The 21,829-nt window shown below is 49.8% G+C and overlaps 1 protein-coding gene across 1 annotated transcript in view; it reads left to right on the forward strand.

Moving 5' to 3' along the window:
* Positions 1–353: 353 nt before the first annotated feature.
* ulk3 (unc-51 like kinase 3) overlaps positions 354–21,829 on the forward strand; it is a 34,828-nt gene continuing 13,352 nt past the window's right edge. The window contains exons 1-11 of the mRNA XM_080216020.1: positions 354–566; positions 5,740–5,880; positions 7,309–7,429; positions 10,019–10,123; positions 11,515–11,658; positions 12,617–12,699; positions 16,313–16,468; positions 17,752–17,857; positions 18,657–18,697; positions 20,928–21,030; positions 21,672–21,736. Coding sequence (XP_080072146.1) covers positions 468–566; positions 5,740–5,880; positions 7,309–7,429; positions 10,019–10,123; positions 11,515–11,658; positions 12,617–12,699; positions 16,313–16,468; positions 17,752–17,857; positions 18,657–18,697; positions 20,928–21,030; positions 21,672–21,736 — 1,164 coding nt within the window. The 5' untranslated portion in view covers positions 354–467. The remainder of the gene's footprint in view (positions 567–5,739; positions 5,881–7,308; positions 7,430–10,018; positions 10,124–11,514; positions 11,659–12,616; positions 12,700–16,312; positions 16,469–17,751; positions 17,858–18,656; positions 18,698–20,927; positions 21,031–21,671; positions 21,737–21,829) is intronic.

Here is a 21,829-nt window from a genome sequence, read left to right on the forward strand (position 1 = left end):
CACTAATTTGTTTAAGTGGCAGAATATTACTCTGCCTTGCAAAAATAAAATATATATATATATAAAATACAACTGTTTCCGTGCACACAACAACAATAAAGGAGAACTGGTTTGAATTCTGTCGCCAAAGATACGGAATTGAAATGGCACAGGTTGGATAAGAATGTTGCAAATAAAAAATTGTTACAAGCGCAACATTTGTCCATTGTGTGAGAGATATGATTCTCTCATTCTGCGAGACTTTAAATGTAGGGATTAACACCCCAAACCCCGGAAGCATTTCTCAGGGAGGGAAGTTGATCCTCCTATCAGGGTGAGCAAGATCAGTTTACAAAGTGAAAGCAATGGGTGGAGTTATGTCTGAATGCACACTAAACCTCTGCTTTTAATCGCTCTCTCTATCTCTTTCTTTTGAATTCAGACCCGTCCAGCCCTCTCTCTCTCTCTCTCTTGAATGGAACTGCCGGATGGCGTCTGTCTGCGCTCCGCCCAAACTGGAAGAGTTTATCTTGACAGAGAAATTGGGCAGCGGCACCTATGCCACAGTGTACAAAGCCTACAGGAAGGTGAGCTGTTTACACCGGGGAGGTTCTCCAGTAACACCTGTGCCACAGATGAGAGGCTGGTGGGGCCTCTACCTGAAGCCTGTAGGAAATTGGATTGGGAGGGGTAACAGGGAGGGAGAGTATTACTTGAATGGGTGTACATTCAGAGAGATAGGATACCCAGCGAGACCTTGGTGTCTTTGTGCATCCGTCGCTGAATGTAAGCGCGCAGGCATACTGGCAATAAAGGCAAATGGGGTGTTGGCCTTCATGGAATCCTACAGTGTAGAAGAAGGCCATTTGGCCCAGCGAGTCTGTGCCAAGCACAATCTCAGTCAGGCCCTATCCCTTAACCCTGTGCATTTACCCTAGCTGGTGCCCTAGCGTGGCCAATCCACCTAACCTGCACATCGAGAGGATTTTGAATGTAGGGATAGGGATGTTTTGCTGCAATTGTATATTGTGTGCAGTTTTGGTATCCTTATCAGAGAAAGGATGTCCTTGCTATAAAGGGAGGACAGCGAAGGTTTACCAGGCTGATTCCTGGGATGGCAGGTCTGTCGTATGAGGAGAAACTAAGTTGGTTAGGATTACATTCACTGGAGTTTAGAAGAGTGAGAGGGGATCTCATAGAAACTTATAAAATTCTAACAGGGTTAGGCAGGATAGGTTCACACGGTGGCACAGTGGTTAGCACTGCTGCTTCACAGCTCCAGGGTCCTGGGTTCGATTCCCGGCTCGGGTCACTGTCTGTGTGGAGTTTACACATTCTGCTCGTGTCTACGTGGGTTTCCTCCGGGTACTCCGGTTTCCTCCCACAATCCAAAGATGTGCGGATTAGGTTGATTGGCTATGCTAAGAAATTAGCCCTTAGTGTCCAGGGATGTGTAGGTTAGAGGGATTAGTGGGTATAATGTGTGGGGATATGGGGGTAGGCCCTGGGTGGGATTGTGTTCGGTGTAGACTCGATGGGCCAAAGGGCCTCTTTCTGCACTGTAGGGTTCTATGGTTCTATGATTCAGAAAGAATGTTCCCAGTGGTGGGAGAGTCCAGAATTAGGGGTCACAGTTTGAGGATAAGGGGTAAAAGAACTGAGGTGAGGAGTGATTTCTTCACCCGTGAATGTGTGGAATTCACTCCCACAGAAAGTAATTGAGGCCAAAACATTGTGTGATTTCAGGAAGATATTAGATATAGCTCTTGGGATTAAAGGGATCAAGGGATATTAGAAGAAGGGGGGGGGATAAGGATATTGAATTCAGTGATCAAAATGAATGGTGAAGCAGGTTTAAAGGGCCAAACCGAGGACTTTCAAAGGAATCTTTCACAGTGCTCAGCAAAAGCATATACCAGTGATAAGGAAGGGCTGTAGAAAAAGAGATAATCAGCTATGGATATCTAAGGAAATAAAGGAGAGTATCAAATTGAAAGAAAATTCACACAAAGTGGCAAAGATTAGCGGGAACCTAGAGGATTGGGAAATCTTTCAAGGTCAGCAGAAAGCCACGAGAAAAGCTATAAAGAAGGATAAGATGGATTATGAGAGTAAACTAGCTCAGAATATAAAAACAGATAGCAAAAGTTTCTGCAAATATATAAAAAGATAAAGAGAGGCTAAAGTAAACATTGGTCCTTTAGAGGATGAGAAGGGGGATGTAATAACTGGAAATGAGAAAATGGCTGAGGCGTTGAACAGGTATTTTGTGTCGGTCTTCACAGTGGAAGACACAAATAACATGCCAAAAATTGATGACAGGAAGGCTATGGCAGGTGAAAACCGAGATACTATCATGATCACGAAAAAGGTAGTGTTGGCAAGCTAATGGGGCTAAAGGTAGACAAGTCTCCTTGTCCTGATGGAATGCATCCCAGGATAATAAAAGAGATGGTGGTAGAAATAGCAAATGCACAAGTGGTAATTTACCAAAATTCGCTGGACTCTGGGGTGGTTCCTGCAGATTGGAAAACAGTGACGCCACTGTTTAAAAAAAGGAGGTAGACAAAAAGCAGGTAACTATAGGCTGGTTAGCTGAACTTCTGTAGTAGGGAAAATGCTTGAATCTATCACCAAGAAAGAAATAGCGAGACATCTGGGTATAAATTGTCCCACTGGTAAGACACAGCATGAGTTCATGAAGGGCAGGTCATGTTTGACTAATTTGGTGGAATTCTTTGAGAACATGTGCAGTGGACAATGGGGAACCTGTGGATGTGGAGTATCTGGATTTCCAGAAGGCATCTGACGAGGTGTCACACCAAAGACTGCTACATAAGATAAAGATGCACGGTGTTACGGGTAATGTATTAGCGTGGATGGAGGATTGTTAACCAACAGAAAGCAAACAGTGGAGGTAAATGGGTGTTTTTCTGGTTGGCGATCAGTGACTAATGGTGTGCCTCGGATCAGTGTTGGGACCGCAATTGTTTACGATTTACATAGATGATTTGGAGTTGGGGACCAAGTGTAGTGTGTCAAAATTTGCAGATGACACCAAAATGGGTGGAAGAGCAAAGTGTGCGGAGGACGCTGAAAGTCTGCAAAGGGATATAGATAATCTGAGTGGGCGAGGGTCTGGCAGATGGAATACAATGTTAGTAAATGTGAGGTCATCCATTTTGGTAGGAATAACAGCAAAATGGGCTATTATTTAAATGATAAAAAATTGCAGCATGCTGCTGTGCAGAGGGACCTGGGTGTCCTTGTGCAGGAATCTCAAGGAGTTGGTTTGCAGGTGCAGCAGGTAATTAAGAAGGCAAATGGAATTTTGTCCCTCATTGCTAGAGGGATGGAGTTTAAAAACAGTGAGGTTATATTGCAGCTGTATAAGGTGCTGCTGAGGCCACACCTGGAGTACTGTGTACAGTTTTGATCTCCTTACTTGAGAAAGGGTATACTGGCACTGGAAGGGGTGCAGAGGAGATTCACTAGGTCGATTCTGGAGTTGAGAGGGTTGGCATGTGAGGAGAGACTGAGTAGACTGGGGCTATACTCAGTGGAATTCAGAAGAATGAGGAGAGATCTTATAGAAACATATAAGATTATGAAGAGAACAGATAAGATAGAAACAGGGAAGTTGTTTCCACTGGTGACTGAAATTAGAACTAGGGGGCATAGCCTCAAAATAAGGGGAAGCAGATTTAGGACTGAGTTGAGGAGGAACTTCTTCACCCAAAGGGTTGTGGATCTGTGGAATTCCCTGCCCAGTGAAGCAGTTGGGGCTACCTCATTGAATGTCTTTAAGGCAAGGATAGATCATTTTTTGAGCAATAAATGAATTAAGGGTTATGGTGAGCGGGTGGGTAAGTGGAGCTGGGTCCACGAAAAGGTCAGCCATGATCTCATTGAATGGCGGAGCAGGCCCGAGGGGCCAGATGGCCTGTTCCTGCTCCTAGTTCTTATGTCCTACTTCTGCTTCTAGGAGGGGCAATGGCCTAGTGGTATTATCTTTAGACTATTAATCCAGAAACTCAGCTAATATTCTGGGGACCTGGGTTTGAATCCCACCTTGGCAGATGGTGGAATTTGATTTCAATAAAAAATATCTGGAATTAAGTATCTACTGATAACCATGAAATTATTGAGTTTAAAGTTTATTTATTGGTCTAGTAGACTTATATTAACAGTGCAATGAAGTTATTAGTAGATTCTTATTTCCTGATTTTTATTATTATTGAATTTAAATTCCACCATCTGTCATGGCGGGATTCGAACCCGGGACCCTGGAGCATTTGTGGAGTTTCTGGATTAGAATCGTACAGTGCAGAAGGAGGTCTTTTGGCCCATCGAGCCTGCACCAACCACAATCCCACCCAGGCCCTATCCCTGTAACCCTACGCATTTACCCTAGTGTTAGTGCCCTTGACACTAAGGGGCAATTTAGCGCAGCCAATGCACCTAAGCAGCACATCTTGGAGTGTGGGAGGAAACCCACGCAGACACGGGGAGGACGTGCAGACTCTGCACAGACATTGACCCAAGGCCGGAATTGAGCCCGGGTCCTTGGCGCTGTGAGGCAGCAGTGTTAACCACTGTGCCAAACAATTGTCCAAATCCCATAAAAGTATTTTTTAAAAATCAAACGCACCCTATAGCGTAAACCACCCGATTCCTCCTTCAATGCACAATCACTGTTGGAGATGAGGAAATGTCAAAGAAAGTGCATTTATACTGCACTTTACATGACCTCAGGATGTCCAAAAGAGGTTTACAGTTAATGAAATAATTTATGCTGTGTAATCATTGTTATAGGCACCAGGGCAACCAATTTACACAAAGCAAGATCCCACAAACAGCAATGAAATATGAACTCGTTAGAACCGTACCATAATGATGTTAGCCGAGGGATAAAATTTGGCGAGGACTCGGGGGTAGAGATCTGCTCTCTGAAATACTCCCAGTGGAACCACTTGAGAGAGTAAATGAAGCAAAAGTAAAGTTTATTTATTAGTGTCACAAGTAGGCTTACCTTAACACTGCAATGAGGTTTCTGTGAAAATCCCCTAGTTGCCACAGTCCAGCACCTGTTCGGTTACATGGAGGGAGAATTTAGTACAGCCAATCCACTTAATCAGCACGTCTTTCAGACTGTGGGAAGAAACCGGAGCACCGGAGGAAACCCACGCAGGAGAATGTGCAGACTCCAACAGACAGTGACCCAAGCTGGGAATCGAACTGGGCTCCCTGGCTCTGTGAGGCAGCAGCGCTAACCACTGTACCTCCGTGACAGGGGCTATCTCGGCACAGACCCTGATGGGCCGAATGACATCCTTCTGCACCGTCACAATTCTGTTATTGTGTGATGACTTATTATCTGTGGAATGGCATCTCTGGCACTGTAGCACTCCCTCAAGCTTACGTCTCTGGGGTGGGATTCGAACCCGTGACTTTCTGACTCGGGGAAAGTAGCTACAATAGCTATTTACTGTAGGGATGCTGATCCTCAAAAGGTTTATATTCTCTGCAAAGTGAGTGATAGAAGTGGAGCTATGTTCTCCATGCAGAGTATTACTGGAGGACAGTGGTGCATTGGTGAATAACTTGGCTGTAACTGGATAACTTGCCCCCGTTTAAGGATATTTAATTGTTCCTCACTGCAGCCAGTCCCACTGGCACAATTCTGACTGTTCAGAAACTGCCCATCGATTTCTCTTAATGGAGACCCTCTCTCCCTCTCTCCCCGCTGTACCCCAACAGGTAAACAGTCGAGAAGTGGTTGCCATTAAGTGCATCAGTAAGAAAAGTTTGAACAAAGCCTCAGTGGAGAACCTTCTGACCGAGATCGAGATCCTGAAGACAGTCCGTCACCCCCACATTGTGCAGCTGAAGGATTTTCAGGTACGTCTGAACCAGGATTGGGTGAAAATTAGGAGCAGGATTTATTTATGGAACGAACAGAGCAGTATGGGTAACCTCATTCCCCATATCGGGCTTTCACCCTTTAAATATGTTCCCCCATCCGTCTTCCCTGAACAACTCTGTCATTCCTCTCTTTACAGAGGCTGCCTGACTTGCTGAGCGTTTACAGATTGTTTCTGACCTCCCGTCGTGTTGTGTTTTGGGTGTGTATGCGTGCACGTGTGTGTGTGTGTGTGTGTGTGTGTGTGTGTGTGTGTGTGTGTGTGTGTGTGTGTGTGTGTGTGTGTGTGTGTGTGTGTGTCTGTCTGTGTGTCGGGGAAATCAGGTGTGTGTGTGTGTGTGTCTGTCTGTCTGTCTGTCTGTGTGTCGGGGAAATCAGGTGTGTGTGTGTGTGTGTGTGTGTGTCTGTCTGTGTGTCGGGGAAATCAGGTGTGTGTGTGTGTCAGGGGAGTGCGCGCTTGTGTGTGTGTTGGGGTAGCATGTCTAGCTCTGTGTCTGGGTCTGGGTCTGTCTGCCTGCCTCTGCACATTCCTGGCCATGGGTGAATTTATTTAGTGTAACAAGCCTCCCTCTCCCTATCCCGCTCTGACCTTTGCGAGGGGTTTGCTTCCACACACTTGGGGATTTCGTTCCAAGAGTGTCCGTCAGTAAGGAGCAGCGGAGTCAGCGAATCGGAGCGATGCAGATTCCATCCCACCCAATCCCTTTAGAATGGGGTTACCAGGGAGCCACTGGGGAAGAGGGGCCTTGGTCTTTATTGGAAGCCAGTTTTAGTGAGCTGATAGCTCAGTCCTGGGTCCAGCGCGGCGTGGGGTAATCCCGGCAACCTATGATCACTGCCTGTTAAAATTCCCACTGGGAATTATGGAATTCCGAATCATCCCTCTGAAGTCAACACCTTTATGGAACGACGCTGTCCCCTTTGGACTGGAGTGGTTAGGCCAGGGGATCCTTCCCACGGCACGGTGGCACAGTGGTTAGCACTGCGGCCTCACAGCGCCAGGGACCCGGGTACGATTCCCGGCTTGGGTCACTGTCTGTGCATTCTCCCCGTGTCTGCGTGGGTTTCCTCCGGGTGCTCTGGTTTCCTCCCACACTCCAATGATGTGCTAAATTGACCCAATAGTGTCAGGGAGACTGGCTAGGGTAAATGTGTGCGGCTACAGGGATAGGGTCTAGGTGGGATTGTGGTCGGTGCAGACTCGATGGGCTGAATGGCCTCCTTCTCCGCTGTAGGGATTCTCTGAAACCTGCAAATTTGGGGAATTTTGTGTTGTGGGAAATTCCCACTTTTCCCGCTTGTATTTGTGATTGGGGAGGTGGAGGGATGGGGGGGGGGGGGATGTTGGGGCTCCGGTTACCGTGGAGGTTTTTTTTAAACGTGCACGTTTAACCCTGTCTCGACAGTGGGACAATGTGAACATTTACCTCATCATGGAGTTCTGTGCCGGCGGCGATCTCTCCCACTTCATCCGGAGCCGCAGGATGCTTCCCGAGCGGGTGGCCAGGCGCTTTCTGCAGCAGCTGGGTAAGCGATAAAGGGGGGAACTGCGTTGGCATATCGCCTTCCCCATCCGTGGGGTGCCCCAGAGAGCCTCGCGGGCAGCGACGGTGCTAGCTAGCAGGGTAGCAATCACCCCAGAGTCACAAGGTCCAGTCCCACGGCCAACACCCAAGCTCAGAATCTAAACTGGCACAGTCGGGTCGATACTGAGGGAGTGCCACACTGTTGGAGGCACCGTGAGTTACTCAGCTGACCTCTCAAATGGGAACAAAAGATCCCACAGCTCAATCAGAAGGAAAAGAGAGGCATCCCCCCCCAATCAAAATTCTGAAAACCAGACTGTCTGGTCATGAACACTTTGTTATGTGGGATCTTGCTGTGTGCAAATTGGTTCCCTACGTTACAACAGTGACTGTATTTCAGTTGGCTTCAATGGGCGGCACAGCAGTTAGCACTGCTGCCTCACAGTGCCTGGGACCTGGGTTCGATTCCCGGCCTCGGTTCGCTCTCTGTGCGGAGACTGCACATTCTCCCCGTGTCTGCATGGGTTTCCTCCGAGTGCTCCGGTTTCCTCCCACAGCCTCAAAGACGTGCTGGTTAGGGCGCCATGCTAAATTCTCCCTCAGTGTACCCCAACAGGAGTGTGGTGACAAGGGGATTTTCACAGAAACTTCATTGTTTTTCAAGTTTATTGAGTAGTGTCACAAGTAGGCTTACATTAACCCTGCAAGGAAGTCACTGTCACCACCCCCCCCCCCCCCCACCCCCTTGCAGTCCCGAGTCCCCCAGCCCGCTCTGACAGCTGGCCTCTCTCCTTTCCCCGTCTGCAGAATGGCAGTGCCCCCCCTCCCCACTGTCCTATGAATGATGGGCAGTGCCAGGATGCTCCCTGGGCATTGGCACTTTACCATTTGGGCACTGCCAAGGTGCCATAAGACATGGGAGCAGATTTAGGCCACTCAGCCCATCGAATCTGCTCCACCATTCAATCATGGCTGATATTTTTCTCATCCCCATTCTCCTGCCTTTTCCCGGTAACCTGTAGTCATGGGTGGCACAGTGGTTAGCACTGATGCTTCACAGCGCCAGGGACCCGGGTTCAATTCCCGGCTTGGGTCACTGTCTGTGTGGAATCTGCACGTTCTCTCCGTGTCTGCGTGGGTTTCCTCCGGGTGCTCCAGTTTCCTCCCACAGCCCAAAAGATGTGCGTGTTAGGTTGATTGGTCATGCTAAAAATTGCCCCTTAGAGACCTGAGCTGCGTGGGTTAGAGGGACTAGCGGGTAAATACGTAGGGATATGGGGTAGGGCCTGGGTGGGATTGTGGTCGGTGCAGACTCGATGGGCCAAATGGCCTCTCTCTGCACTGTAGGGTTTCTATGATTTCTATGACCGGTGATATAGTTCCAAGCTAGGAAGGCGTGTGGCTTGGAGGGGAAGGTGGAGGTGGTGTTCCCAGGCGAGTGCTGCCTCTGGCCTTCCAGACGGTAGCAGTCTCTGCTTTTGAAGATGCTGTGAATAAAACTTTGCAAGTTGCTCCAGCTCACCCTACAGACGCTACACACTGCGCTTCAATGAGAGGCAGCGGCAGTAAAGGTGATGAACGGGGTTAGTATTTCAGATTCCCGGAAGTGTTTTATATTTAAATTTTATTTATTTATTGGTGTCACAAGTAGGCTTGCGTTAATGTAATGAGGTTACTCAGAAATTCGATAAGAAACTCAGGAGGAACTCATTTACTGAAGAGTAGGTAGAATGTGGAATTTGCTACCACAGGGAGTTTTTAAAGTTTATTTATTAGTCACAAGCTGTCTGTTGTTCATCCATTATTATCGATGAGGACCACGACACCATTAGTCAGTTTGAGGCTGGATGCGATGTGTCGGAAGATGACTGATCAGGCCAATTCGGCCACGGAATGTCCTGGCACAATACTCACAATTTGGCTTACATTAATACCACAATGAAGTTACTGTGAAAATCCCCTAGTCGCCGCACTCCGGCGCCTGTTCAGGTACACTGAGGGGGAATCTAGCATGGCCAATGCACCCTAACCAGCACGTCTTTTGGACTATGGGAGGAAACTGGAGCACCCAGAGGAAACCCACACAGACACGGGGAGAATGTGCAGACTCCACACAGACAGTGACCCAAGCCGGGAATCAAACCCGGGTCCCTGGCGCTGTGAGGCAGCAGTGTGCCGCCCATGTGCAAAGCAAGGCTGAACCACGATCTTGCTTTTAAGAACTTTACTATAACAAAACCAAACGTGACATTGCCTAAAACACTGTCCAGTTGTCAGACTGAACGGGCTAAGCTTGTGAGGATTTAAACAGGGCTGAAGGACTCGCCTAACAGGGCTGGAGGATTCGCCTAGCTTGGCAAGTGGGAGGAATCTCCGGGGTAACCCTCACCATGAAAGTCAGTTTGGGGTTTAGAAACTGTTCAGTGGGAAAAAGAAGCTGAGAATTTATGGGACGGAATGACCAGTTTTGTTCATACAAAAGGAATAATGCGTGTGATTATTAGGCGAAAAGCATTGCTCGTAATGTTAGAGCTTAGTAAGATGTTTACTACTTTCAGCCTCCTTCTCTCTTTCTGCCCTCCTCTCTTAGCCTCCGCCCTCCAGTATCTCCACCAGCGGAATATCTCCCATCTCGACCTGAAGCCACAGAACGTTCTGCTCAGCTCCCTGACGACCCCCCACCTCAAGCTCGCCGGTGAGTTGTTGTTGCCTCCATTGTGTTTGCTGAACTGCGACAAAGGTCGATGCTGAACGAAAAGAAAGATTTGCATTCGTATAGCGCCTTTTCCACCTCAGCGTCTCCCCCCAAAAGTGCTTTCCAGCCAATGAAGTGGTTTGTGAATTGTCATAATGCAGGGAAGGAACGTGACAGCACAGCAAGATCCCAGTCGCAGTAATGCGATTAGAACCTGTTTTTTTAACGTGGTGTTAGTTGAGGAATGCTAATTGACTAGGGCACCGGGAAGAGTACAGTCCCTACACTGCAGAAGGAGGCTATTCGGCCCAATGGGTCTGTACCGACTCTCCAAAAGAGAATGCTGCCCAGGCCCTCCCCTCTACCCTATCCCCGTAACCCTGTGTATTTACCATGGCCAATCCACCTAACTTACACACCTTTGGAATTGCCTGCTTTGTTTGGTTTCATAAGCTGTGGGCAACTACCAGCATTCATTGCCCCTTCCTAATTGCCCTTGCACTGACCAGCTCGTCACACCATTGCTGGGGGCAATTAAGGATCAACCCCATTGCTGTGGCTCTGGAGTCACATGTAGGCCAGACCGGGTAAGGACGGCAGATTTCCTTCCCTAAAGGACGTTAGTGAACCAAGTACAATAATCAATGGTAGTTCCCTATTCCCGTAACCCCTTGTATTAACCCTGCTAATCCCCCCGACACTAAGGGGCAAGTTAGCATGGCCAATCCACCTAACCCACACACCTTTGGACTGTGGGAGGAAACTGGAGCACCAGGAGGAAACCCATGCAGACACAGGGAGAATATGCAAACTCCACACAGACAGTGACGGAAGCCGGGAATGGAACCCAGGTCCCTGGCACTGTGAGGCAGTAGCGCTACCAACTGTGCCACCATGCCACCGATTGCTTCATTGCACAAGATACAGCAGACCCGTCCCTGGTCCTCCAACCAGAATCAAACCCAGGTCCCTGGAGCTGTGAGGCAGCAGTGCTAACCACTGTGCCACCTGTGTTGCTTGCTACAATATCTCCTTAAAATCGGTCTCTTTGATGTGTCTCCTGTCACAATATCTGCAGCTGGCTCTGCGTTGACACTGTGGTAAACGCCATGACTTACAACATTATGTTTTTGATAGGAGAGGGGATTAAGGGTTATGGGGAGAGGGCGGGAAAGTGGAACTGAGCAGCGACAGATCAGCCATGATCTTATTGAATGGCGGGGCAGGCTCGAAGGGCTAGATGGCCTACTCCTGCTCCTATTTCTTATGTTCTTATGTTTTATGTTAAAGGCGCTATGTAAATGCAGTTTGATGTTCTTCTACTGATATGAATGCAGCAAAAGGTAAAAACTCCTATTCCATTTACAAGACCCTGACATCTTCATCTACAGACTTTGGCTTCGCCCAGCACATGTCTCCCTGGGATGAGAAACATGTTCTGCGAGGTTCGCCTTTGTACATGGCGCCCGAGATGGTTTGTCGGCAGCAATACGATGCCCGCGCGGATCTGTGGTCGGTGGGCGTTATCCTGTACGGTGAGCTGGAGGGTGGGGTCGCAGTACATTGGTAAAATATTCATTCATGGGATGTGCCTTTATTGCTCATCCCTAATTGCCCTTGAGTATTTCAGAGGAGCTGTGGGCAGCTCGGTGGCACAGTGGTTAGCACTGCTGCTTCACAGCACCAGGGTTCAATTCTGGCCTTGGGTCACTGTCTGTGTAGAGTCTGCACATTCTCCCCGTGCTTGTGTGGGTTTCCTCCGGGTGCTCTGGTTTCCTCCCACAGTCCAAAGATGTGCAGGTTAGGTGGATTGGCCAGGCTAAATTGCCCCTTGGTGTCAGGGGGATTTACAGGGTAAATGCGTGGGATTACAGGGATAGGGCCTGGGTGGGATTGTTGGCTGAACTGCACATTCTCCCCGTGTCTGCGTGGGTTTCCTCCGGGTGCTCCGGTTTCCTCCCACAGTCCGAAAGATGTGTGGGCTAGATGGATCGGCAGCGCTAAATTGCCCCTTGGTGTCAGGGGAATTAGCAAGGTTAGTACATGGGGTCCTATGGAGAAGGTGGGCTGTTGTCAGTGTTGCCTCGATGGGCCGAATAGCCTCCTTCAGCATTGTAGGGATCCTATGATTCACATTGCTCTGGAGTCACATGTAGACCAGACCAGGTAAGGGTGGCAGATTTCCTTCCCTAAAGGGACATTAATGAACAGTTGGGTTTTTCCGACAATCGACAGTGGTTTCATGGTCACCAGTGGACATTTTATTATTGAACTCAAATTTCACCAGGATTGGAGCCCGGGTCTCCAGCTTGGGTTGATTGGCCGTGTGAAATTGCCCCTTAGTGTCCCGGGATGTGTGGGTTAGAGGGATTAGCAGGGGTTATGGGGATGGGGTTGGGTGGGATTGTTGTCAGTGCAGACTCGATGGGCCGAATGGCCTCCTCCTGCGTTGTAGGGATTCTCTGACTCTGCTGTGCTCTGTTTCCGTTGCAGAAGCATTATTCGGCCGTCCACCATTTGCCTCAAAGTCGATTTCGGAGCTGAAGGAGAAGATACGGAGTAATAAGGCAGTGGAGGTGGGTGGGTGTGGAGTGGGGCGGGAGGCACGCGAGTGTGTGTGTTTACTTTCAAGCTAAGAATATAACAACAGCCTGCTTTTATATAGCCCCGTTCAAGTTTTTAAAGTTTATATATCAGTGTCGCAAGTAGGCTTACATTAACGCTGCAATGAAGTTACTGTGAAAATCCCCCAGTCGCCACACTCCGGCACCTGTTCGGGTTACACTGAGGGAGAATTTAGCACGGCCAATGCACCCTAACCAGCACGTCTTTCAGACTGTGGGAGGAAACTGGAGCACCCAGAGGAAACCCACGCAGACATGGGGAGAATGTGCAGGCTTGGCACAGACAGTGACCCAAGCCGGGAATCGAACCCGGGTCCCTGGCACTGAGAGGCAGCAGTGATAGCCACTGTGCCACCACGCTTGCTGTACATTGTGAAGTGGAGGGGTCTGAGACAAAATATTACATTGTCTCTATGACCCCGTCCCAAAGAACAGTACAGCACAGGTTTTTCGGCCTCCCAAGCCGCTCCAATCACATTGTCTTATCTAAATCAACTGTTTATATCCCTCTATTCCCCATCTGTTCATGCGCCTATCCGGATAAGTCTTAAATGTGTCTAATGTATCTGCCTTAACCACCTCACTTGGCAGTGCGTTCCAAGCCCCCACCACCCTCTGTGTAAAAACAGAGATAGACAGCACAGAAACAGGCCCTTCGGCCCATCTCCTCCATGCCAACCAGCTTTCCTAAACTGAACTCGCCTCATTTGCCTACATTTGGCCCATATCCCTCTAAACCTTTCCCATCCATGCACCTATCCAAATGTCTTTTCAATGTTGCTATTGTATCTGCCTCTACCACCACCTCTGGCAGCTCATTCCCTACACAACACCACCCACTGTGTGGAACATTTGCCTCTCAGGTCCCTTTTAAACCTCTCTCCTTAAACCTTTGCCCACTCATCTTGGACTCCCCCATTCTGGGGAAGAGACCTTGGCTATTCACCTGATCACCTGGAGCCTCATTGTTTTATAAACCTTTATAAGGTTACCCCAAGGCCTTTCTTTAAACTTTCACCTGAAGACTGTCACCTCGGACCACGCAGCACCCCCTCAATACTGCACTGGCAGAGTCTGCCTGGATTTTTCTAGTACCCAGGTAGATACCACCACCTATTGATTTAGAAACCAGCAGAGTGCCCACAGGGGGGCCAGGGCTGGCTGTATGAACTGGCACTAATGCCACACGACTGAATAAACGCAGCAACTTATGGGTGGCATAGTGGGTTGGCACTGCTGCCTCACAGCGCCAGGGAACTGAGTTCGATTCCCTGCCTTGGGTCACTGTGTGCGCGGAGTCTGCCCGTTCTCCTCTTGACTGCGTGGGTTTCCTCTGGGTGCCGCAGTTTCCTCCACAAGACACGCTGGTCAGGTGTATTGGCTGTGCTAAATTCTCCCTCAGTGTACCCAAACAGATGCCAGAGTGTGGCGACTAGGGGATTTTCACAGTCACTTCGTTGCAGCGTTAATGTTAGCCGACTTGTAACACTAATAAATAAACTTTAAAAAAAAACTTTACCTGTGTTCATGGAATCTTACAGGGCAGAAAGAGGCCATTTGGCCCATCGAGTCTGCACCAGCCACAATCCCACCCAGGCCCTATCCCCATAACCCCATGCAATGACTCTAGCTAGTGCCCCTGACACTGCAGGGCAATTTAGCATGGCCAGTCCACCTAACCAGCATGTCTTTCGGACGATGGGAGGAAACAGGAGCACCCAGAGGAAACCCACGCAGACACAGAGAGAATGTGCAGACTCCACACAAACAGTGACTTGGGAATCAAACCTGGATCCCTGGCGCAGTGAGGCAGCAGTGCTAACCACTGTGCCAACATAAGCATCTCCTAAACATTTGTTTGTAGAATCGCTACAGAATCTTACAGGGCAGAAAGAGGCCATTTGGCCCATCGAGTCAGTACCGACCACAATCCCAGCCAGGCCCTATTCCCATAAAACAACATCTTTACTCTGCTAATCCCCCTGACCCTAAGGGGCAATTTAGCACGGCCAATCAACCTATCCCACACAACTTTGGACTGTGGGAGGGAACCAGAACACCTAGAGGAAACCCACGCAGACACAAGTGCAAACGCCACACAGACTGTTCTATTCGCCCAGACCAAGAGTAAACTATACTTGTGTCCAGTTAGTGGCCCGGCACCAAGTGGGAGCTCACTGCCTCAAACCCTTCCTCATTGTGGAGATAAACTGGAGTCGAAACCTATTTCAAATCCCGACACAAGGTGGCAGCCTTGCCCATGGATGGCCAGAGAGCCCCGTTATGTGGCAGTGTGAGGTGTCACCATCAGAGGGTGGTGGAAGCAGACAGTCTTGTGTGGCTGAATTCAGCAATTCTCTCTCCTTTCACCCCAGGGGATAGCCCAGTGGAAGCAGATACATGGGAACACACACCATCTGCAAGCTCCCCTCCAAGACACTCGCCATCCTGACTTGGAAGTATATTGTGAAGGTCATTCCTTCACTGTCACTGGGTCAAAATCCTGGAACTCCCTCCCTAACAGCGCTGTGGGTGTACCTACACCTCAGGGACTGCAGCGGGTTCAAGGAGGCAGCTCACCCACCCGAAGGCAGTTGAAGAATGGGCAATAAAATACTGGCCCAGCCAGCGAAGCCCACATCCCCTCAATTAATTCTTTTAAAAAACACCTTGATTTTGAGAGCAGGGGAAACTTTTTTTTTATTTATCACTTTATCCCGCATCAGCACAACTTTAAAAACGACAAACGCAATATTTACTGGCAAGATACAAAATGGTGTTTCACATTTCCTCCCGCACCTCTTCTCTCCCGCGGTGATTTATAGAATAGAATCCCCACAGTGCAGGAGGAGGCCATTCGGCCCATCGAGTCTGCACCGACCGCAGTCTCACCCAGACCCTATCCCCGTAACCCCACACATTTACCCTGCTAATCCCCCATGATATTAGGGTCAGCTTGGCCTGGCCAATCAACCTAACCCGCACACCGTTAGTTTCCTTTAGTTTTTCCCTCGCTCCCTCGGCAGTTTGTGAATGGAGATTGGGGGTGATTCACAGAAACGGAGGAGATAGGAACAGGAGGAGGCCATTCGGCCCTTCGAGCCTGCTCCACCATTCATCACGATCATGGCTGATCGTCCAACTCAATAGCCTAATCCTGCTTTCTCCCCCATAACCTTTGATCCCCATTCACCCCAAATGCTATATCTAGCTGCCTCTTGAATACATTCAGTGTTTTTGTATTAATCTGTCTGCTGTTTTGTGTGTGCGCCTGTCCGCGTATGTGCACATGTATGTCTGTCTTTTCTCTGTCTGTCCGCCCGTCTCTGTGTTGTGCGCCCGCCCGCGCGCCTGTGTTGTGCGCCTGTGTTGTGCGCGCGCCTGTGTTGTGCGCGCGCCTGTGTTGTGCGCGCGCCTGTGTTGTGCGCGCGCCTGTGTTGTGCGCCCGCCTGTGTTGTGCGCCTGTGTGTATGTGTCAGTCTGTGTTTTTAAATTGATTCCCAGGCCTTTTCTGTGACCTCGGTCTTTCCCAGATGCCCACACAAACCCCTTTGTTTGATTTCAGCTTCCACCGGGCGCCCGGGTCTCGGAACAGTGCCGGGATTTGCTGCTCCGGCTGCTGGAGAGGGATCCGGATCGTCGGATCACCTTTGAGGAATTCTTCACCCACCCCCTGGTGGACCTGGACCACATGCCGGATGCAGAGAGTCTGGAAAAGGCCGTACGTCAACCCATTCTGTTGTTAATAAGTTCATCGGATATAGGAGCAGAATGAGGCCATTCGGCTCATCGAGTCCGCTCCGCCATTCGATCACGGCTGATATGCTCCTCATCCCCATTTTCCTGCCTTCTCCCCGTAACCCGTCAACCCCATTCCCAATTAAAAATCTGTCTAACTCCTCCTTAAATTCACTCACTGTCCCAGCATCCACCGCTCTTCGGGGCAGTGAATTCCACAGATTCACAACCCTTTGGGAGAAGTAGTTTCTCCTCAACTCGGTTTTAAATTTGCTGCCCCTCATCCTCAGACTCTGACCTCTGGTCCCAGAATGTCCCACAAGAGGAAGCATCCGCTCCACGTCTACTTTATCCAGACCTTTTATCATCTTGTAAACCTCAACGTGATCTCCCCTCATTCTTCTAAATTCCAGAGAGTATTGGCCTAAACTGTCCAATCTCTCTTCAACCCCTCATCTCTGGAATCAATCTCTCCCCTCAAATTGTCCAAGTAATGAACTCGCCCCAAGTTCCATCTCCCAGTCTGTCTCTCTCTGCCCCTGTCTCTCTCTCTCCCTCTCCCTCCCTCTGTCTCTCCCACTAACAGAAATATCTTCCCCATGTCCCCGCTATCCGGGCCTTTCAGTATTGGGGTGACTCTCTGATAGAACCCGAATGCCCCGATTATTGGGGCTGGGGGTGAGCTGCCTGATATAAAGGCAGTAACCCGTTCACAGCGCGAGCTCTGCGTGGTTATAACGTTCGATGGCTGGGAGGGAGAGCACAGGAAGCTCCATTTCACTGTCAGAATAACTGAGTGAATCTTCCTGAACTTAACACTTGATTTTGATTGACTGATTCAAAACAGACTGACCTGCCGCGCTCTCTGTCGCGTGGCCCACTCTCTTTTCTTACCTGTTACTTGCATTTCCCCCCCTTCTCTGTCTCTGATCATATATCCACTCTCTCTCTTTCTCCCTCCCTTCGTCTGCCCCCATCTCTATCTCTCCCTGTTCTATCCACACTCTGTATCTCTCTCTCCGTGTCTCTCCTTGCCTCCCCCCACTGCCCCTGCCCATTCCCACCTCCCCCCCCGGCTCTCTCCCAGCCGTCCCTCTTCTCCCTCCCGTCCCTCTCTCCCTGTCACACTCCCTCTTGCTGTTGCTCTGTGTCTCTCTCTCTCTCTCTCTCTCTCTCCCCCTGTCTCTTGCCGTTGCTCTGTGTCTCTCTGATTTTGCTGTGTCCCTGTGGATTTGCAGTGGGTGATTTCCTGTGCTTGTCCTGCAGACTGAGCTGGTTGTTGAGGCTGTGAAGAAGGACCAGTCGGGTGATTATTCTGCTGCGCTCTCGTTCTACTGCAAGTCACTGGAATACTTTGTTCCTGCTCTACACTGTGAGTCCCTGGACACAGCTACTGCCTCTTGGTGATGTCAGCCGCGTCTCCGGCTCCTGGGCCTCTTCAGGAACAGAAGGAGGCCATTCAGACCATCCAAACTGTTCCGTACTGATCGGAATCTTAACTCCATCCAAACTGGCTCCATTTCACAGAGCAATACTCATTCAGAGAATTTACACTGAGCCAGTGTCTCCTGCTTTTTGTGTGAGGGATACCGCACGTAGATCGTAGAATCCCTCTAGAGCAATGGAGGCCATTCAGCCCATTGAACGTGCACTAACTCACCAACAGAGCATCTTATCCAGGCCCACCTCTCCGCCCATTCCCTTAACCCCACACATTTATCCCATTAACCCCTGCGCGTCTTATTTAAAATTTATTTTTATTACTGTCACAAGTCGGCTTACGTTAACACTGCAATGAAGTTACTGTGATAATCCCCTAGTCGCCACACTCTGGTGCCTGTTAGGGTACACTGAGGGAGGATTTAGCACGGCCAATGCACCTCACAGCGCCAGGGACCCAGGTTTGATTCCCGGCTTGGGTCACTGTCTGCACGGAGTCTGCACGTTCTCCCCATGTCTGCGTGGGTTTCCTCCGGGTGCTCCGGTTTCCTCCCACAGTCTGAAAGACGGCGCTAAATTGCCCCTTAGTGTCAGGAGGACGACTTTGAGTGAATATGCGGGGTGGGATTGTTGTCGGTACAGGTTTGATGGGCCGAATGGCCTCCCTGTGCGCTGTCGGGATTCTGTGATTCCGCTCGCTTTGACTCCTGCGTTTCTGATTGGTTCTCCAGACGAATCGGACGTGCGACGGAAGGCAGCCATTCGCTCCAAGGTAAGAGGCCGACTCCCGAGACTGACGCGCGCTGTGGTTCCTCCTGGCAGCCCCCCCCCACCCCCATCTCCCACCCTCCGTGAACAAACCCCATCCCTCCCTGCCCCATTCACCTCTGGACCCCCCCTCACTGTATTTGTTCCTGGAGTGCGGTTCTCAGTGGCTGGGCCAGCTCTTATTGCCCATCCCTAATTGCCCCTTGAGGAGGTGGCGCGTGAGCCTCCTCCCTGAACCCGCCGCAGTCCATGCCGTGTAGGTACACCCACGGTGCTGTTAGGGAGGGAGTGCCAAGATTTTGACCCAGTGTAAGGAATGGCCGATATATTTCCAAGTCGGGATGGTGAGTGTCTTGGAGGGGAACTTGCAGATGGTGTGTGTTCCCCATGTATCTGCTTCCACTGGGCTACCCCCTGGGGCGAAAGGAGAGCGAATTGCTGAATTCAGCCACACACTACTGTCTGCTTCCACCACCCTCTGATGGTGGCACCTCACACTGCCACATAACGGGGATCTCTGAACCTGGGTCCCTGGCTCTGTGAGGCCCCAGTGCTAATCACTGTGCCACCTATCTGCTGCCCTTGTCCTTCTAGATAGAAGTGGTTGTGGGTTTGGAAGGTGCTGTCTAAGGATCTTTGGTGAATTGCTGCAGTGCATCTTGTAGATAGTAGATAGTGTCGGTGGTGGCGGGAGTGGATGTTTGTGGATGGGGTGCCAATCGAGCGGGGCTGCTTTGCCCTGGATGGTGTCGAGCTTCTTGAGGGTTGTTGGAGCTGCCCCCATCCAGGCAAGTGGGGAATATTCCATCCTGACTTGTGCCTTGTGGGTGGTGGACAGGCTTTGGGGAGTGAGTTACTCACCACAGTATTCCGAGCCCCTGACCTGCTGTGGTAGCCACTGTGTTTATTGCCCTCGAGAAGGTGGTGGTGAGCTGCCTTCTTGAATAATGTGGTGTAGGTACATCCACAGTGCTGTTAGGGAGAGACTGTCAGGAATTTGACCCCGCGACTGCAAAGGAATGGCCGATATATTTCCAGATCAGGGTGGTGAGTGGTTTGGAGGGGAACCTGCAGATGATGGTGTTCCCATGTATCTGCTGCCCTTGTCCTTCTAGACAGTATAGGTTGGGAGTTTGGAAGTTGATAGAGGCTTGGTGAGTTGCCACAGTTCATCTTGTGTCTCAGTGGTGGGCACCCTGCAGTCCGTCTGGGTTCTGAGTGTGGCCCACAATGCATTCTGTTGACTGTTGCCCTTACACAGGGTGGCCACATTCTGCTAGTTTCCACCCATGTAGTTTTTTTTCCACCCGGTGGTGACTAAAGTGATTCGTACGTAAAGCAAAGGGCCAGTGAAATGGGTGCTGATTGCTGACAACATTGACTGTGAGAGCCGTGTGCTCCCTCGGTGTCCAAAGCATCAATGTTTCTTTTGTTTTTTTACCATTTTGGAGATGATGACAGCTCTATAGAGGGAGGACAGTGAAGGTTTACCAGGCTGGGATGGCAGGTCTGTCATATGAGGAGAGACTGAGTCAGTTAGGATTATATGGTATTGGAGTTTAGAAAAGTGAGAGGGAATCTCACAGAAACTTATAAAATTCTAACAGGGTTAGACAGGGTAGACTCAGAAAGAATGTTCCTGATGGTGGGGGAGTCTAGAACTAGGGGTCATAGTTTGAGGATAAGGGGTAAACCTTTTAGAATCGAGGTGAGGAGAAATTTCTTCACCCAGAGGGTGGTGAATGTGTGGAATTCACTCCCACAGAAAGTAGTTGAAGCCAAAACGTTGTGTGATTTTGAGAAGAAATTAGATATGGGACTCAGGGCTAAAGGGGTCAAGGGATATGTGGGGGGAGGGGGAAATCAGGTTATTGATTTGATGATTAGCCATAATCAATAGAGGGAGTACGTTCTCCCCATGTCTGTGTGGGTTTCCTCTGTGTGCTCGAGTTTCCTCCCACAGTCCGAAAGACGTACAGGTTAGGCGGATTGGCCATGCTAAATTGCCCCTTAGTGTCAGAGGGATTAACAGGGTATAGGGCCTGGTTGGGATTGTTGTCGGTGCAGACTCAATGGGCCGGGTGGCCTCTTTCTGCACTGTAGGGATACTATGATTCTATTTTAACTAAGCATGTATCTAATTCCTCCTTATGGACAGGGATGGGTTGCGTTAGGGGTCTTCTAATTCCCCTGTGCAAAGACATTTACCTCTTTCCTCTCCATCGGTTGTTTAGGTAACTCAGTATATCTCCAGGGCGGAGGAACTGAAAGCACTGGTTGCCGTGAACAATAAAGCTAACTTCCAGCAGGCCAAGTCGGCACAAGATGTCTTGAAAGGTAAGATAGCCATGGCCAACGCCACTTTCAGAGTGTCCGGCCCAGGTACCAGGTGGAGTTTTACCTGCCCTGTCACCGTGTCAAAGGCTACACTGCCTGAGCAACCGTCTCTTGGGAAAGATATCGGTTTGGGTGGGCTTTGTAGACCACCCATTGCATGACTGGAGATTTCTCAATGTCGGTATTCCATATTGACAGGAACAAGGGGAGGCTATTCGGCCCCTCGAACCTGCTGTACCGTTCAACTGTAAAGACATCTGCCCACCTCAGGAGATGTTGGACTGCGCCCAGGATGGGGTCACTTCTAAACCAAGCTTCTGCTCAGTTCAAAGATGTGCAGGTTAGGTGGATTGGCCGTGGTAAATGCACAGGGACACGGGGTTGGGGCAGAGGGGAGGGCCTGGGTCGGATGCTCTTTTGGAGAGTTAGTGCAGGCTCGATGGGTCGAATGGCCTCCTCTATCGGGGCTCCATGGCTCTATAGCGTTTTTTTGGCTGTAGAGGCTGCTTCCTGAGTGACAGTCTCTCGTCTGGTTGGCACAGTCAAATAGCACTGGCCCAAAGCCAATTGTCCAGCTAGAGTTTGGTAAATCTAACGGCTTTCCTCAGGGATCTACCATCTTTGTTCCATTCTTGTTTCAGAGATGTCCAAGGACAAACCACGGCTGCTCGCAGCGCTGGAGATCGGATCTGCAGCGATTGCCAAGGTGAGATTGATTGGCTTGGTGGTTCTTGGAGCTTTTACAGAGTAGAGCGTTTGGATTGAGTGTCAGGCCTGTGGTATGGGCATGAAAGGTCAG

The sequence above is a fragment of the Carcharhinus amblyrhynchos genome, chromosome 32, assembly GCF_965287045.1.
Source record: "Carcharhinus amblyrhynchos chromosome 32, sCarAmb.v2.hapA, whole genome shotgun sequence".
Classification (NCBI taxonomy): Eukaryota; Metazoa; Chordata; class Chondrichthyes; order Carcharhiniformes; family Carcharhinidae; genus Carcharhinus; species Carcharhinus amblyrhynchos.